The sequence below is a fragment of the Salmo salar genome, chromosome ssa01, assembly GCF_905237065.1.
Source record: "Salmo salar chromosome ssa01, Ssal_v3.1, whole genome shotgun sequence".
Taxonomy (NCBI): Eukaryota; Metazoa; Chordata; class Actinopteri; order Salmoniformes; family Salmonidae; genus Salmo; species Salmo salar.
Genome location: NC_059442.1, coordinates 165525239 through 165543279, shown reverse-complemented (window position 1 = coordinate 165543279; position 18041 = coordinate 165525239). Strand labels below are relative to the sequence as shown.

At 43.0% G+C, this 18041-nt stretch overlaps 1 protein-coding gene across 1 annotated transcript in view; it reads left to right on the top strand.

The window, feature by feature from the left end:
* cdc42se2 (CDC42 small effector 2) overlaps window positions 1-17657 on the top strand; it is a 78265-nt gene extending 60608 nt beyond the window's left edge. The window contains exons 3-5 of the mRNA XM_014145375.2: window positions 13704-13805; window positions 16524-16645; window positions 16920-17657. Coding sequence (XP_014000850.1) covers window positions 13704-13805; window positions 16524-16625 — 204 coding nt within the window. The 3' untranslated portion in view covers window positions 16626-16645; window positions 16920-17657. The remainder of the gene's footprint in view (window positions 1-13703; window positions 13806-16523; window positions 16646-16919) is intronic.
* Window positions 17658-18041: the final 384 nt, after the last annotated feature.

Below are 18041 nucleotides of genomic sequence, written 5' to 3'. Positions count from 1 at the left end.
TGTGTACTTAGACCCCTCCTGTACTCCCTGTTCACCCATGACTGCATGGCCAGGCACGACTCCAACACCATCATTAAGTTTGCTGGCGACACAACAGCCTGATCACCGACAACTATGAGACAGCCTATAGGGAGGAAGTCAGAGACCTGGCAGTGTGGTGCTAGGACAACAACCTCTCCATCAATGTGATCTAGACAAAGGAGATGATTGTGGACTACAGGAAAAGGATGACCGAGCACGCCTCCATTCTCTTAGACGGGGCTGTACTGGAGCAGGTTGAGAGCTTCCTCGGTGTCCTTGGTGTCCACATCTCCAACGAACTATCATGGTCCAAACATACCAAGACAGTCATGAATAGGGCACGACAAAGCCTATTCCCCTTCAGGAGACATATTTGGCATGGGTCCTCACATCCTCAAAAGGTTCTACAGCTGCACCATCGAGAGCATCCTGACTGGTTGCATCACTGCCTGGAATGGCAACTGCTCAGCCTCCGACCGCAAGGCACTACAGAGGGTAGTGCGTACGGCCCAGTCATCACGGGGGCTAAGCTTCCTGCCATCCAGGACCTCTATACCAGGCAGTGTTAAGAGGAAGGCCCTAAAAATTGTCAGACTCCAGCCACCCTAGTCATAGACTGTTCTCTCTGCTACCGCACAGCAAGCGGTACCAGGGCACCAAGTCTACGTCCAAAAAGCTTCTTAACAGCTTCTATCCCCAAGCCATAAGACTCCTGAACAGGTAATCAAATGGCTACCCAGACTATTTGCATTGTCCCACCCTCTCTTTTACGCAGCTGCTACTCTCTGTTATCATCTATTTATAGTCACTTTAATAACTCTACCTACATGTACATATTACCTCGACTAACCTGTGCCCCCACACATTGACTCTGTACCGGCACCCCCGGTATATAGCATCGCTACTGTTATTTTACTGCTGCTCTTTAACTATTTGTTATTTTTTCTTTTTTTACTTATCTATTTTTTAATTACCACTTATTTTTCTTAACTGCATTGTTGGTTAAGGGCTTGTAAGCATTTCACTAAGGTCTACACCTGTTGTATTCAGCATTTCACTGTGAGGTCTACATCTGTTGTATTCGGCACATGTGACAAATAATTTAATTTGATTCGATTCTTTTCAACCCCTTAGTTATGGCAAGCCTAAATAAGTTAATAAGTAAAAATGTGCTTAACAAGTCACATAATTGGTTTCATGGACTCACTCTTCGTGCAATAATAGTGTTTAACATGATTTTTGAATGACTACCTCATCTCTGTACCCCCACACACATAATTATCTGTAAGGTCCCTCAGTCAAGCATTTCAAACACAGTTTCAACCACGAAGACCAGGGGTGTTTTCCAATACCTCACAAAGAACGGCACCTATTGGTAGATGGGTAAAAAAAAACGAGGCAGATATTGAATATCCCTTTGAGCATGGTGCAGTTATTAATTATACTTTGGATGGCGTATCCATACACCTAGTCACTACAAAGATAAAGGCATCCTTCCTCAGTTTCTGGAGAGGAAGGAAGCCGCACAGGGATTTCACTATGAGGCCAATGGGGACGGAGGATGGATCAACAACATTGTAGTTACTCCACAATACTAACCTAAATGAGAGTGAAAAGGAAACCTGTACATAAAAAAACATATTTCAAAACATGCATTTGTTTTGCAGTAAGGCACTAAAGTAAAACTGCAAAAAATGTGGCAAAGAAATTAATTTCATGTCCTGAATACAAAGCGTTATGTTTGTCAAATCCAACGCAACACATCGGAGAACCACTCTTCATATGTTCAAGCTTCATGTTATGGGTATGCTTGTCCTAGTCAAGGACTAGGGAGTTTTTTAGGATAAAAATAAACAGAATAGAGCTAAGCACAGGCAAAATCCTACAGGAAAACCTGGCTCAGTCTGCTTTCCACCAGACACTGGGAGACATTCAGCTTTCAGCAGGACAACAACATTAATCACAAGGGCAAATATACACTGGAGTTGCTTACGAAGACCACATTGAATGTTCCTGAGTAGGGCTGTGGCGGTCACGAAATTTTGTCAGTCAGTGATTGTCAAGAAAATAACTGTTGGTCTCACGGTAATTTACCATTAATTAACATAAACACATTTAGCATCTCCTGGCTTCCACATAGCCTACAAGCCATTTTAAAAAGTCTAATAAATCCATGTAATATAGCCTACACCTTCACAATAAATCCATTATTTATTTTAGACAGGTTTACTAAACAAGCATGATATGAAGAAAATGTAGTCTACTTCAGAAGAAAATAATAGCATTTGACGGAGCATGCTGCTATTCTGTGTTTAAAAGAAATAGCTCCTCCTATATGCTTAATTTAGAGTTATTAATGTAACTTTAGTTCTACAAACATTGGGCTTTTTGTTTAGATTTTTTTATTGCGTTGTAAGGCTGCATGATGAGACTAATGATGATTTGAAAAAAGTTGCTTGAAAGTCATGAGCTCTGCTTTGTTTTTTTTCCCCAGGTGGTACACTCCAATAGTCTCTCATTCACAATTTCACAAGCACTTGATAATGCCTCAAATTTTCTTAAAACATATAGGCCCATGGGCTAGCTTACATGAGGTGTGTGACTATGATTCCAAAAAGTTGCAAAAAAAGGCATTGTTTCTTATACTGGGTATCATTCACAAGTGAAAGACTAATATTGTCACCCATCAGACTATTCTTGATTTAATCTTGTCTTTACATATACTAAATAATATACAGTACCAGTCAAAAGTTGAGACACCTACTCATTCAAGGGTTTTTCTTAAATTTTTTTCATTGTAGAATAATAGTGAAGACGTCAAAACTATGAAATAACACATATGGAATCATGTAGTAACCAAAAGTGTTAAACAAATCAAAATATATTTTATATTTGAGATTCTTCAAAGTAGCCACCCTTTGCCTTGATGACAGCTTTGTACACTCTTGGCATTCTCTTAACTAGCTTCATGAGGAATGCTTTTCCAACTGTCTTGAAGGAGTTCTCACATATGCTGAGCACTTTTTGGCTGATTTTCCTTCACTCTGCTGTCCAGCTCATCCCAAACCATCTCAATTGGGTTGAGGTTGGGTGGTTCTCAGGTCATCTGATGCAGCACTCCATCACTCTCCTTCTTGGTAAAATAGCCCTGACACAGCCTGGAGGTATGTTTTGGGTCATTATCCTGTTGGAAAAATAAATTATAGTCCCGCTAAGGGCAAACCAGATGGGATGGCGTATCCCTGCAGAATGCTGTGGTAGCCATGCTGGTTAATTGTGCCTTGAATTCTAAATAAATCAGACCGTTTCGCCAGCAAAGCATCATCACACCACCACCTCCATGCTTCACGGTGAGAACCACACATGCGGAGATCATCCGTTCACCAACTCTGCGCCTCACAAAGACACAGCGGTTGGAACCAAAAATCTCAAATTTTGACTCATCCGACCAAAGGACAGATTTCCACCGGTCTAATGTCCATTGCTCGTGTTTCTTGGCCCAAGCAAGTCTCTTCTTCTTATTGGTGTCCTTTAGTAGGGGTTTCTTTGCAGCAATTTGACCATGAAGGCCTGATTTCACGCAGTCTCATCTGAACAATTGTGGTTGAGATGTGTCTGTTACTTGAACTCTGTGAAGCATTTATTTGGGCTGCAATCTGAGGTGCAGTTAACTCTAATGAACTTATCCTCTGCAGTAGAGGTAACTCTGGGTCTTCCTTTCCTGTGGTGGTCCTCATGAGAGCCAGTTTCATCATAGCTCTTGATGGTTTTTGAGACTGCTCTGGAAGAAACTTTAAAAGTTCTTGACATTTTCCGCATTGACTGACCTTCATGTCTTAATATAATGATGGACTGTTGTTTCTCTTTGCTTATTTGAACTGTTCTTGCCATATATGGACTTGGTCTTTTACCAAATAGGGCTATCTTCTGTACACCACCCCTTCGTTGTTACCACACAACTCATTTGCTCAAATGCATTAAGAAGGAAAAATATTCGACAAATTAACTTTTAACAAGTCACACCTGTTAATTCAAACCTCATGAAGCTGGTTGAGAGAATGCCAAGAATTTACAAAGCTGTCATCAAGGCAAAGGGTAGCTACATTGAAGAATCTCAAATATAAAATATTTTGCTTTGTTTAACACTGTTTTGGTTACCATATGATTCCATATGTGTTATTTTGATTGCCTCGCCTGGTTCACCAACTACTTCTCTGATAGAGTTCAGTGTGTCAAATCGGAGGGCCTGTTGTCCGGGCCTCTGGCAGTCTCTATGGGGGTGCCACAGGGTTCAATTCTTGGGCCGACTCTTTTCTCTGTATACATCAATGATGGCGCTCTTGCTGCTGGTGAGTCTCTGATCCACCTCTACGCAGACGACACCATTCTGTATACTTCTGGCCCTTCTTTGGACACTGTGTTAACTACCCTCAGACGAGCTTCAATGCCACACAACTCTCCTTCCGTGGCCTCCAACTGCTCTTAAATACAAGTAAAACTAAATGCATGCTCTTCAACCGATCGCTGCCTGCACCTGCCCACCCGTCTAGCATCACTTCTCTGGATGGTTCTGACTTAGAATATGTGGACAACTACAAATACCTAGGTGTCTGGTTAGACTGTAAACTCTCCTTCCAGACTCACATCAAACATCTCCAATCCAAAGTTAAATCTAGAATTGGCTTCCTATTTCGCAACAAAGCATCCTTCACTCATGCTGCCAAACATACCCTCGTAAAACTGACCATCCTACCGATCCTCGACTTCGGCGATGTCATTTACAAAATAGCCTCCAATACCCTACTCAATAAATTGGATGTGGTCTATCACAGTGCCATCCGTTTTGTCACCCAAGCAACATATACTACCCACCACTGCGACCTGTACGCTCTCGTTGGCTGGCCCTCGCTTCATACTCGTCGCCAAACCCACTGGCTCCAGGTCATCTACAAGACCCCGCTACGTAAAGTTCCCCCTTATCTCAGCTCACTGGTCACCATAGCAGCACCCACCTGTAGCACGCGCTCCAGCAGGTATATCTCTCTGGTCACCCCCAAAGCCAATTCCTCCTTTGGCCGCCTTTCCTTCCAGTTCTCTGCTGCCAATGACAGGAACAAACTACAAAAATCTCTAAAACTGGAAACACTTATCTCCCTCACTAGCTTTAAGCACCAGCTGTCAGAGCAGCTCACAGATTACTGCACCTGTACATAGCCCATCTATAATTTAGCCCAAACAACTACCTCTTCCCCTACAGTATTTATTTATTTATTTTGCTCCTTTGCACCCCATTATTTCTACTTTGCACTTTCTTCCACTGCAAATCTACCATTCCAGTGTTTTACTTGCTATATTGTATTTACTTCGCCACCATGGCCTTTTTTGCCTTTACCTACCTCCCTTATCTCACCTCATTTGCTCACTTTGTATATAGACTTATTTTTCTACTATATTATTGACTGTATGTTTGTTTTACTCCATGTGTAACTCTGTGTTGTTGTATGTGTCAAACTGCTTTGCTTTATCTTGGCCAGGTCGCAATTGTAAATGAGAACTTGTTCTCAACTTTCCTACCTGGTTAAATAAAGGTGAAATATATATATTTTTTTTACATTTCTTCGTTTTGATGTCTTCTATTATTCTACAATGTAGAAAATAGTAAAATAAAGAACACCCCTTGAATGAGTAGGTGTGTCAAACGTTTGTGACCATGCACCTATATTTAAACGGGGCAGCGGGGGAAAAAATACGTATCTATGCACTTAAATAGCGAATGGTTTATTTTCATGCCAGCCAGGTAGACTATACTCCTGTTGTAAAGAGACATAATGTGCTTAATATTAATAAAGTTGAGAAACAAATATAGTAGTTGTTATAGAGTGATAAATGATGCTGGCTCATCTAACCAATAGGTGGCGCAATCACCGGTCCTAGGTTGGTGACCGTTCTGTGAGCAATAGAGTTAGTTGAGTGTTGGTCTCTGTGATAGATAGTGGTGTAAATCAGTTCCTAATAAATGACAAGTAAAGATTACATCCTGTGTCCTCCAATTATATGTTGGTCTATTCAAGATACTACAGTAGGCCTAGCCTATAGAAAGCTGATGGCATCCTCCTCTTTTTATTAGCGGCCATCACTCTGTTTTCTCCTGCAATTTCATAGCCTAAAATGTTGCGCAAAATAAGCTCATGGGCTCTCATGAAGTGTTTTTTTTTTATTTGATTTTCGATTACGTTTACATTGACGTCAGAGTGATTAGAGGGACAATGGAGTGCTGAGTACCAGGCAGTTAGTAAGTTTGGTAGGCTACTAATGACCAGCATCAGAGCTTGGAGAAGCCTAATTACCGTGACTAAACGGTCATGTGGAATTTGACCGCCGGTGTGGCAGTAATACGGTCACCGCAACAGCTCTATTCCTGAGTGGCCTAGTTTTAAATTAAATTAGCTTGATGATCTATGGCTGTCTAGCAATGATCAACAACCAACTTGACAGAGCTTGAAGAATTTTGTACAATCCAGGTGTGCAAAGCTCTTAGACTTACCCAGAAAGACTCATAGCTGTAATCGCTGCCAAAGGTGATTCTAACATGTATTGACTCAGGGTTGTGAATACTTACGAAAATGTAGATATTTCATTTTTAATACAGTTGCAAAAAAAAATCGAAACATGTTTTCACTTTGTCTTTTGGGGTATTGTGTGTAGATGAGTGATTTAAAATATGTATATTTAATAAATTGAATTCAGGCTGTAACACAAATTGTGGAATAAGTCAAGGGGTAGGAGTACTTTCTGAAGGCACTAACTATATCCTGGCTATTCTAGGCTATGCTATTAGCATTCTGCGCTGCAAAATATTTGTTTTATATTTGGTGAGTGGGTAGAGCTCGCCATAGGATCTAAGTTGCGTTAGTTATCGTGGGTTATGTTAAAAAGCCTTTCCAAGGGAACGTTTCCCAGGGTAATTTAGCCACTCCAGCAAGGAGTGGAGGACTAGTGAAGTTCACCAGTCTAAGACAAGGTACTCTAAAAATCCTACTAAACTCTAGGTCTACCAGGCCCATCTCCAATTAGGAATATTGTTTATGTCTGGCCAACCCTCCTGGAGAACTACTGGGTCTGCAGGCTTTGCCTGATTCAGGTCCTGATGGACCACTGCTTATTAGTCAGATGGGTTAGAGCAGGGCTGGAACAAAAGCCAGTAGCTCCCCTGGTGAAGGGTTGGCCGCCCCTGCCTCGAACCTTTGGCTAAAATTAAAGCTATGTAGAACTAAAATCAGGATACAAACCAGCTAGTAGTAAAGAAAGATATGTAGAACTAAATCAGGATACAAACCAGCTAGTAGTAAAGATATGTCGAACTCAAATCAGGATCCAAACCAGCTAGTAGTAAAGATATGTCGAACTCAAATCAGGATCCAAACCAGCTAGTAGTAAAGATGTAGAACTCAAATCAGGATCCAAACCAGCTAGTAGTAAAGAGGTCGAACTCAAATCAGGATCCAAACCAGCTAGTAGTAAAGAGGTCGAACTCAAATCAGGATACAAACCAGCTAGTAATAAAGATATGTAGAACTAAATCAGGAATCAAACCAGCTAGTAGTAAAGATATGTAGAACTAAATCAGGAATCAACCCAATAGTCTGAGCCTCATAACGTTGTGGTTTAATTAGAACTATGTTGGACTTATAGATAATCAAATGGTGAGAATTGTGATTTAGTACCCTGGATTTGCCGTTATTGACATAATTGGCATCTAGATCACCATTTACTATGGTTCATTCTGACCTGAGGCCCCGCACCATATGCTGCTGCCCAGTTCCATCACGCTCAATATTGTGTTTAATGAGCACAGAGGTCATGCTGAACGGAAGTCCTGAACATGCAAGCCACACCAGACGGTGTGGATCATAGTGTTGGATGAACTGTCAAAATACACCTGGAAGGATGAATTACTGTTATGTCATCTGAAATACTAATTGAACTAATTGAGAACCAAATGAGCGTTGTCTTTATGTCGTAGGTTAGTTTTCCCCTAATATAGGCTATTTGAAGCTAAAAGGCTTCTTGATTTAGGTTTAGATCCTGTGGAACACTGTAACTTGTATCTTTCATCTTTTTCAGGACCGCCTTAAGCCCTTCTGTGAGTGAAAACACTGGAGCGGAAATTAAGCACCTCATTGTTTCGCCGGCCAGATATAATTACATTAACAAGTCATTCGATAACCCACTTTAATACCAAGGAAACGTCCTCGAGAGGTCCGTGATGTCATTATCACGATGAGAACGTTATGACTCCTCCCTAGCAACAGATAGTGTTCCGTTGCTAGGCTAACACATTTCCATTTGAGTTCACACAGGAGCTTCCAACTTTTTTATTTCCTGTGCTCACAAACTGGAAAACTATTAAACCATATTTATTAAATGAGTCATAATGTACACTGCGTCTATAGTTTTTGATTTTACTCTCCTAATTGTATCTCACCTCAACATTATCAGTCAACTGCATTTCATGTGGCTTGAAACAACAATGCATCAACAGCCTTTACGGTCTTTAACCGTAAAACTCTTGTGAACTTTCAAATGAGAGAAATGATATTCCTGGTAGTGCTGCTGACATCTGACATGTAGGGGCTAGTCTTTGTTATTACTGTTGATCTATAGATGTTCTCACTAGCACTCTGAGTCAGCCAGCCAGCCAGAGAGAGACAGACTGTCTCTCTGCCTGGCTGTCTCTCTGTGTGTGTGTCTCTCTCTCTCTATTTGTCTGTCTCGGACTCTCACGCGCTCTCTCTTTCCCATACATACACACTTCTAGAGCTTTTTTTCTTCATAAAATGCTCCTTCAGACTACATTAGATTGTTTTTTTTAATCTATGAATAAGTATGAAAGTGTTGCCTGTGAAAGTAGAGAAGGAGGGGAGCCGCCCTGGCTTGTCTCGACACCAGGCCTCAATTATATATTTAGTACTCCTTTTTGACCCTCCTCACCGTCTCGGCAGTACTGTTAAACTGACAGGCTATCAAACTGCTAAAGGAGGTTGATTCCCGGCGCTTGGAAGCCCATGGAAATCTCACTAATGAGCCATTGGAATCTCGTTATGATGATTTTCACTGACAAGGCAGGAAAGCCACACAGCACTGCTCCAGCCATGGCCTGCAGACTCTTTCCACCATGCATGAGGCCAACATGACCAATGGCATGGTCAGTCCCAGTAACAGTGTATTACAGATACACTATATATACAAACGTATATGTGGACACCCCTTCAAATTAGTGGATTTGTCTATTTCACCCACACTTGTTGCTGACAGGTGTATACAGCCATACAATCTCCATAGACAAACATTGGCAGTAGAATGGCCTTACTGAAGACCTCAGTGACTTTCAACGTGGCACTGTTATAGGATGCCACCTTTCCAAAAAGTCAGTTCGTGAAATTCCTGCCCTGCTAGAGCTGCCTTGGTACACTGTAAGTGCTGATATTGTGAAGTGAAAACGTCTAGGAGAAACAACAGCTCAGCCGTGATGTGGTAGGCCACACAAGTTCACAGAATTGTACAGCGAAGTGCTGAAGCACGCAGCGCATAAAAATCGAATCATCTGTCCTCGGTTGCAACACTCACTACCGAGTTCCAAACTGCCTCTGGAAGCAACGTCAGCACAATAACTGTTTGACTGGGGCTTCATGAAATGGCTGAGCATGTGCACACAAGCCTAAGATCACCATGCGCAATGCCAAACGTCGGCTGGAGTGGTGTAAAGCTCGCCACCATTGGACTCTGGAGCAGTGAAAACTCGTTCTCTGGCGTGATGAATCACGCTTCACCATCTGGCAGTCCGACGGCCGAATCTGGCGGACACCAGGAGAACACTACCTGGCTGAATGCATAGTGCCAACTGTAAAGTTTGGTGGAGGAGGAATAATGTTCTGGGGCTGTTTTTCATGGTTTGGTCTAGGCCCCTTAGTTCCAGTGAAGGGAAATCTTAACGCTACAGCATACAATGACATTCTGGACAATTCTGTGCTTCCCACTTTGTGGCAACAGTTTGGGGAAGGCTCTTTCCTGTTTCAGCATGACAAAGCCCCCGTGCACAAAGCAAGGTCCCATACAGAACTTGTTTGTCGAGATCGGTGTGGAAGAACTTGACTGGCCTGCACAGAGCCCTGACCTTAGAGCCCTGACCCCATCAAACACTTTAAAAAATATATTTTTTATTCCCAATTTCGTGGTATCCAATTGGTAGTTACAGTCTTGTCCCATCACTTCAACTCCCATACGGACTCGGGAGAGGCGAAGGTCGAGAGCCGTGCGTCCTCCGAAACCGCATTGCTTCTTGACACAACTGCGAGCCAGGCCTAATCGCCCAAAATCAGTACCCAACCTCACTAATGCTCTTGTGGCTGAATGGAAGCAAGTCCCCACAGCAATGTTCCAACATCTAATGGAAAGCCTTCCCATAAGAGTGGAGGCTGTTATAGCAACGAAGGGAGAACCAACTCTATGTTAATGCCCATGATTTTAGAATGAGATGATCGACGAGCAGGTGTCCACATACTTTTGGTCATGTAGTGTACTTCCACTATGACAGAAAGTGTTTCCTGGGTTGTAAACATTAGCCTGAGAAACAGTTAGCCTGAGGTAGGAGTATGTTATGGACTCTATGTTGGGTCGGAAACCGCTAGTGGATCGTGTTAGTTTCCTGAGTTGTGACCAGAAACATTGGTTTGTTTATCTGGGGGTCAGCAAAACATTTGAAAAGCTTTCGCTGGCGTCAATGATGGAGCAACTGGTCTAGCTGTTAGGGGATTAGAACTCGCTAATAGGAAGATATGCGTTTTTTTGGACTTCACTGTTGTATGCTATTAAGCTAAAAACCATTTGGGGTTGAAAGCACATAAAAGCACTTGGTGGGGAACCATCAGTAGATTTTCATAGGCTGTGTCCCAAAATGGCACCCCATTCCCTATATAGTGCACTACTTTTTGACCAGAGCCTATGGGCCCAAAAGTTGTACATTTTTAAATGGGTTGTCATTAAGGGACACAGCCAGTAAACAGACGATACCTCAAATGTCAGTGCATTTTATTTCTCCTTCATTTCAAAGCCATGCGCTGCAGAAAGGTTAATAGGCCAACCCCAGGAAACATGTGGAGTCTAATTGTTTTGGAGGATAGTGGATGCAGCATGCCATTTTGCTGTAAACCTCTGTTCTTTGAAAATACGTATTATACTCAGGTGGGGGATTGATGCCCTTGAAGCATGGATGTCCCAAATTTGTTTGGGTTCAAATGTAGGCTACAGTTTGTCTCCTAGTAGTGTATAGCCTAGAGATCTTGGCCAATAGAGCAATTTTTGTCATAGTATGGAGTATAGCCTACCTTTCCCTGAGAACCAACTCGGCTTCCCTCTCCAGTTAAACCCAAGATCAAGGACATTTTGCATGGCAACAACACAAGTATGTATTTTGTCAGCTTTGAGCTCATTTCTCCAGTTTGGAATGTCAGAGTGCCTTGTACTTCACCGGACCACCAAATCGGGTTCATGTTTCTCTATGTACACAATCACTGGAGCGCAGTGTAACAAGGCTTCCCTGTAGTAAAACACTGGAGCGCTGTGTAACAAGGCTTCCCTGTAGTAAAACACTGGAGCGCTGTGTAACAAGGCTTCCCTGTAGTAAAGCACTGGGGCGCAGTGTAACAAGGCTTCCCTGTAGTAAAACACTGGAGCACAGTGTAACAAGGCTTCCCTGTAGTAAAACACTGGAGCGCTGTGTAACAAGGCTTCCCTGTAGTAAAACACTGGAGCGCTGTGTAACAAGGCTTCCCTGTAGTAAAGCACTGGGGCGCAGTGTAACAAGGCTTCCCTGTAGTAAAACACTGGAGAGCAGTGTAACAAGGCTTCCCTGTAGTAAAACACTGGAGCGCAGTGTAACAAGGCTTCCCTGTAGTAAAACACTGGGGCGCAGTGTAACAAGGCTTCCCTGTAGTAAAACACTGGGGCGCAGTGTAACAAGGCTTCCCTGTAGTAAAACACTGGAGCGCAGTGTAACAAGGCTTCCCTGTAGTAAAACACTGGAGCGCAGTGTAACAAGGCTTCCCTGTAGTAAAACACTGGAGCGCAGTGTAACAAGGCTTCCTGTAGTAAAACACTGGAGCGCAGTGTAACAAGGCTTCCCTGTAGTAAAACACTGGAGCGCAGTGTAACAAGGCTTCCCTGTAGTAAAACACTGGAGCGCAGTGTAACAAGGCTTCCCTGTAGTAAAACACTGGAGCGCAGTGTAACAAGGCTTCCCTGTAGTAAAACACTGGAGCGCAGTGTAACAAGGCTTCCCTGTAGTAAAACACTGGAGCGCAGTGTAAACAGGCTTGCTCTGCCCTTGACCTGCCAGTGACCCCTCACCCCTAGACCAGCACTCCAGCTCGCTGGGTGAGATTTGCAAGTGAAGGAGCAATCACAGCTGCAGCCCTAGGACACACGCAGCACTGCTGTATCCCACGAAAGGGATTTGGCCGTCTATCATAAATCCTTCCTTTATTGACGATGGGGCTAAGGGCGAGACCCGGTGTTTTTCGTGGCTTACCGCACTCTGAGGAAAAAGTGTGATTGAAACGTTGTTTACATGGACATTCACAAGCATGTTTGTCTTAATCTTATTCACCACTATAGTGGAATCAGTCTTTGACGATGGCTTTGAAGATGGTCCTGTGGGGGGTGTGTGTGTGTGTGTGTGTGTGTGTGTGTGTGTGTGTGTGTGTGTGTGTGTGTGTGTGTGTGTGTGTGTGTGTGTGTGTGTGTGTGATGCTACCATGACATGGTATTTGTCTCTGTGACGTGTTTAGACTGAGAAAATGGCAGACCTCACAGGACCTCGGTTATCAGAAAGCAGTTGTCATAGCAACTGGATGTGTGGCGGTCCAAGTAGTTACTGATTCTTTACAGCAGTATGACGAGAAGGGAAGGAAAATAGCTTTTCTGGAACTGTTGATATTTTTACAATAGTGTTACAATGTGGGAGCCTCACGGCATAGGTTACAACCTTCATCAACTATGTAACAAGTCAGAACACCACGAGCAATGCCATCTGATCACACGCTGCTAATGTTGACAGAATAGGCCTATATTGTGCATGCTGTGATGCCTGCTAGCTGACTTGCTCTGACAATTCATTAGAAGCACAGTTCATTTATTCTTCGCTAAAGAGTCAAGTTTATTTTGGTTGTCAGAGTGGAAAAAATGTATGTTTACATTAAATACATCAGAGGCCCCAGCACCGAGAGAGAGAGAGAGAGGGCAAATTCCTTATTTTACTGGGGGAGGAAGGATTCACCCACTGGCTAGTATTCCATACAGCTCAGGTGTGTGTACATACACAGTGATAGATTCTGTTACTGGTAGTATTCCATACAGCTCAGGTGTGTGTACATACACAGTGATAGATTCTGTTACTGGTAGTATTCCATACAGCTCAGGTGTGTGTACATACATAGTGATAGATTCTGTTACTTGCTTCACTGATGCACAAACCACTTGGAAGCTGAACATTAGGAAATTGATTTAACATGAAACGTAATGGTACACTGAAACTCTTATCCTTGTCATAGAATAAAAACAATTCCCAAATGGAACTTGGGTAGAAAAAGAGTGATGGTGAATAATGTATCCTTTTCATCTTGCAGAAGCGACGGAGGCGCATCGACAGGAGTATGATCGGGGAGCCCACTAATTTTGTCCACACGTCCCACGTGGGATCGGGAGACATCTTCAGTGGCATGAATTCGGTAAGAGGAAGCAATGCATAATGGGAATGTGATGGGATGTCAATCATTAGCCACCAAGATGGGATAAGTATAGACCTATACATTTATTATTTAAAGACTATTAATTAGGATTTAAAGACACTACGATGATTTAAAAACGATTCATTTATATACTATTCATTATGATTTTGACTACATTATGATTTAAAAGACTATTCATTATTCATCATTATTAAAGACTATTCATTACTATTATGACCCATCTATGGAAAGATGAGACTCTCACGAATGGTGTTCTCCATTGTGCTGTACACAAGTGTCTTGGGACTCGTCTGAAGTCGGTACAGCCGATGTGCCAACTTCGGTCTGTAGCGTCCGAGAAGTTTGGGCTACACACTAATATGACCCCTCTGGAAAGGTGGAACTGTTGAACACATGTCGGTTGTTTTGCTCTAGGACACCTACAGGCCTCACGACTCATCTGCAGGTCCCCCGGTACCAGATGAAAAAATGTATGCAAGTACAGTGCATTCAGAAAGTATTCAGACCCCTGGACCTTTTCCACATTGTTTTTTTCCCCCTTATCAATCTACACAAAATACCCAATAATGACAAAGCAAAAACAAGTTTTTAGAAATGTTTGCAAATTTATAAAAATAAAAAAAAACATCACATTTACTTAAGTATTCAGACCCTTTTTGAAGCACCTTTGGCAGCGATTACAGCCTAGAGTCTTCTTGGGTATGGTGCTGCAACCTTGGCACACTTGTATTTGGGGAGTTTCTCCCATTCTTCTCTGTAGATCCTCTCAAGCTCTGTCAGGTTGGAAGGGAAGAGTTGCTGCACAGCTATTTTCAGGTCGCTCCAGAGATGTTCGATCAGGTTCAAGTCCGGGCTCTGGCTGGGCCACTCAAAGACATTCGGAGACTTGTCCCGAAGCCATTCCTACGTTGTCTTTGCTGTGTGCTTAGGGTTGTTGTCCTGTTGGAAGGTGAACCTTTGCCCCAGTCTGAGGTCCTGAGTGCTCTGGAGCAGGTTTTCATCAAGGATCTCTCTGTACTTTGCTCTGTTCATCTTTCAAACGATCCTGACGATTCAGTCCCTGCCACTGAAAAATATCCCCACAGCATGAAGCTGCCACCAGCATGTTTCACGGTAGGGATGGTGCCAGGTTTCCTCCAGACGTGACATTTGGCATTCAGGCCAGAGATTTCAATCTTGGTTTCATCAGACCAGAGAATCTTGTTTCTCATGGTCTGAGAGTCCTTTAGGTTCCTTTTGGCAAACTCCAGGCAGGCTCTCATGTGCCTTTTATTAAGGAGTGGCTTCCATCTGGCCGCTCTACCATAAAGGCCTGATTGGTGGAGTGCTGCAGAGATGGGAGAATCTTCCAGAAGGACAACCATCTCCACAGAGGAACTCTGGAGGTCTGTCAGAGTGACCATCAGGTTCGTGGTCACCTCCCTGACCCAAGGTCCGGGCAGCCAGCTCTAGGAAGAGTATTGGTGGTTCCAAACTTCTTCCATTTAAGAATGATGGAGGCCCCTGTGTTCTTGGGGACCTTCAATGCTGCAGAAATTTTTTTGGTACCCTTCCCCAGATCTGTTCCTTGACACAATCCTGTCTCAGAGCTCTACGGACAGTTCCCTCAACCTCATGGTTTGGTGGTGTGCCTTTCCAAATCATGTCCAATCAAGTGAATTTACCACAGGTGGACACCAATCAAGTTGTAGAAACATCTCAAGGATGATCAATGGAAACAGGATCCACCTGAGCTCAATTTCAAGTCTCAGGAAAGGGTATGAATACTTGATGTGTACTAAACTGAGGGTCGGGATGTGGGAGTGAAGCAGCTGGGCGGGGGGGTGGAATGATGTTCAAAGATAAAACAAAAAAATGTACGTCAAAATAAACAAAACAAAAAATATGTTTAACTGAAGCTAAAAAGGAACGTTGTTACATCTAATGCTTTTTTGCCTGAGGCTGATGCCAAGCAAGCGCTTGTACGCACACACACATACACATGTAAATAGTGCCACACATACACACAAACTGGAGGTTGGGAGCTTGGGCCGCTGGCTGAGAGGTCGCTGGTTCGGGTCCCCGATTCGACTGGGTGGGGGAACTGTCCTTGTGCCCTTTGGCGGTGTACTTGACCCTGGTTGGTCCTGTGGGTCGCACTGGATGGGAGTGTCTGCTAGATGACTGAATGTAATGTAAATGTTCGGGTTAGCAGGTTAATGAATAAATGTGGGTATTGCTTCAATAGGGTTAGCAGGTTAATAGATTAATGTGGGTATTTCTTCAATAGGGTTAGCAGGTTAATAGATTCATGTGGGTATTGCTTCAATAGGGTTAGCAGGTTAATAGATTAATGTGGGTATTGCTTCAATAGGGTTAGCAGGTTAATAGATTAATGTGGGTATTGCTTCAATAGGGTAAGCAGGTTAATAGATTAATGTGGGTATTGCTTCAATAGGGTTAGCAGGTTAATGAATAAATGTGGGTATTGCTTCAATAGGGTTAGCAGGTTAATAGATGTGGGTATTGCTTCAATAGGGTTAGCAGGTTAATAGATTAATGTGGGTATTGCTTCAATAGGGTTAGCAGGTTAATAGATTAATGTGGGTATTGCTTCAATAGGGTTAGCAGGTTAATAGATTAATGTGGGTATTGCTTCAATAGGGTTAGCAGTTGTCCATCATCTTGTCTTTAACATACTGTTTATTTCCTCCACAGGTGAACTCCATTCAGAACCAAATGCAGTCAAAGGGTGGATACGGCGGAGAGGCCATGCCTGTGAATGTGCAGCTGCAACTGGTGGACACAAAAGCAGGATAACATGGAGGGGCTGCTTCACGGTAAGAGCTCAGAGACTGTAACATTGACTCTGCTTTGAATAGCTGAAGGAGATCAATGATAAACATTAAAACAATATATTTTTGTCTTATTTAAAATTAAATTGTCATATTTGGCCTAAATGAATGTCGATGTTTGTCATGTACTCTGGTAATGCGCCATGTATGGGAGATGTGGCCTGTATTTTAGGAATACGTCTTGAAAGACGGTCATTTAACTGAAGACTGTTTGGTTTCAGACAGTTGTTTAAACCTTGCCTGTTTGTCTTCCCTCTAGGTTCCTTCATGTTGTTTTTCATCCTGGTCTCCATCATGTCTGCCTTCAATGACTGCTTCCGTCATCCTCCCTCCCCCATATTGGACTAGGGGATGATGTTCGCCTCCTCCCGTCCTTCCGCTCTGTCTGTCCTCCTTTGCTCCTCCCAATGAGCCCACTATCGACCCCCCCACCCCCCACCCAACCCCCCCAGCCCTCTCAACTCTCCTCGCGCCACAAATACATAGACAGTTTTTGTCACTCCATTGGAATGAGGCTGCTCCCCCTCTGCCTGTCTGTCTGTCCATCCGCCCACCTCCCACGGAGGACGACAGTCTGTCTGTCCATCCGCCCACCTCCCACGGAGGACGACAGTCAAAAGGACAGCAGCGCTTCAGTTTTAGTGTACCTCACCCTTCCAACTTAAGCCAGACGCAAAAAGCATGATCCTCATCTCTGCAAGTTCAAAGTGTAAAACACTTCTTCTCTTCCATCATTATTTTTTGATGTGAGAGTTTATTTTGGGGGAGGGCTGTGGGGTTTTGTCAATTCAGTGTTTAAAGGTCTGGAACCTACAAGTACAAAATGTAGATTTTTGTTTTATTTTTATTATTAACATATTTCTTTATATGTATACAGTCGGGGGGGAGAAAGTATTTGATCCCCTGCTGATTTTGTACGTTTGGCCACTTACAAAGAAATGATCAGTCTATAATTTTAATAGTAGGTTTATTTGAACAGTGAGAGACAGAATAACATAAAAAAAATCCTGAAAAACGCATGTCAAAAATGTTATAAATTGATTTGCATTTTAATGAAGGAAATAAGTATTTGACCCCTCTGCAAAACATGACTTAGTACTTGGTGGCAAAACCCTTGTTGGCAATCACAGAGGTCAGACGTTGCTTGTAGTTGGCCACCAGGTTTGCACACATCTCAGGAGATATTTTGTCCCACTCTTTGCAAATCTTCTCCAAGTCATTAAGGTTTCGAGGCTGACGTTTGGCAACTCGAACCTTCAGCTCCCTCCACAGATTTTCTATGGGATTAAGATCTGGAGACTGGCTAGGCCACTCCCAGGACCTTAATGTGCTTCTTCTTGAGCCACTCCTTTGTTGCCTTGGCTGTGTGTTTTGGGTCATT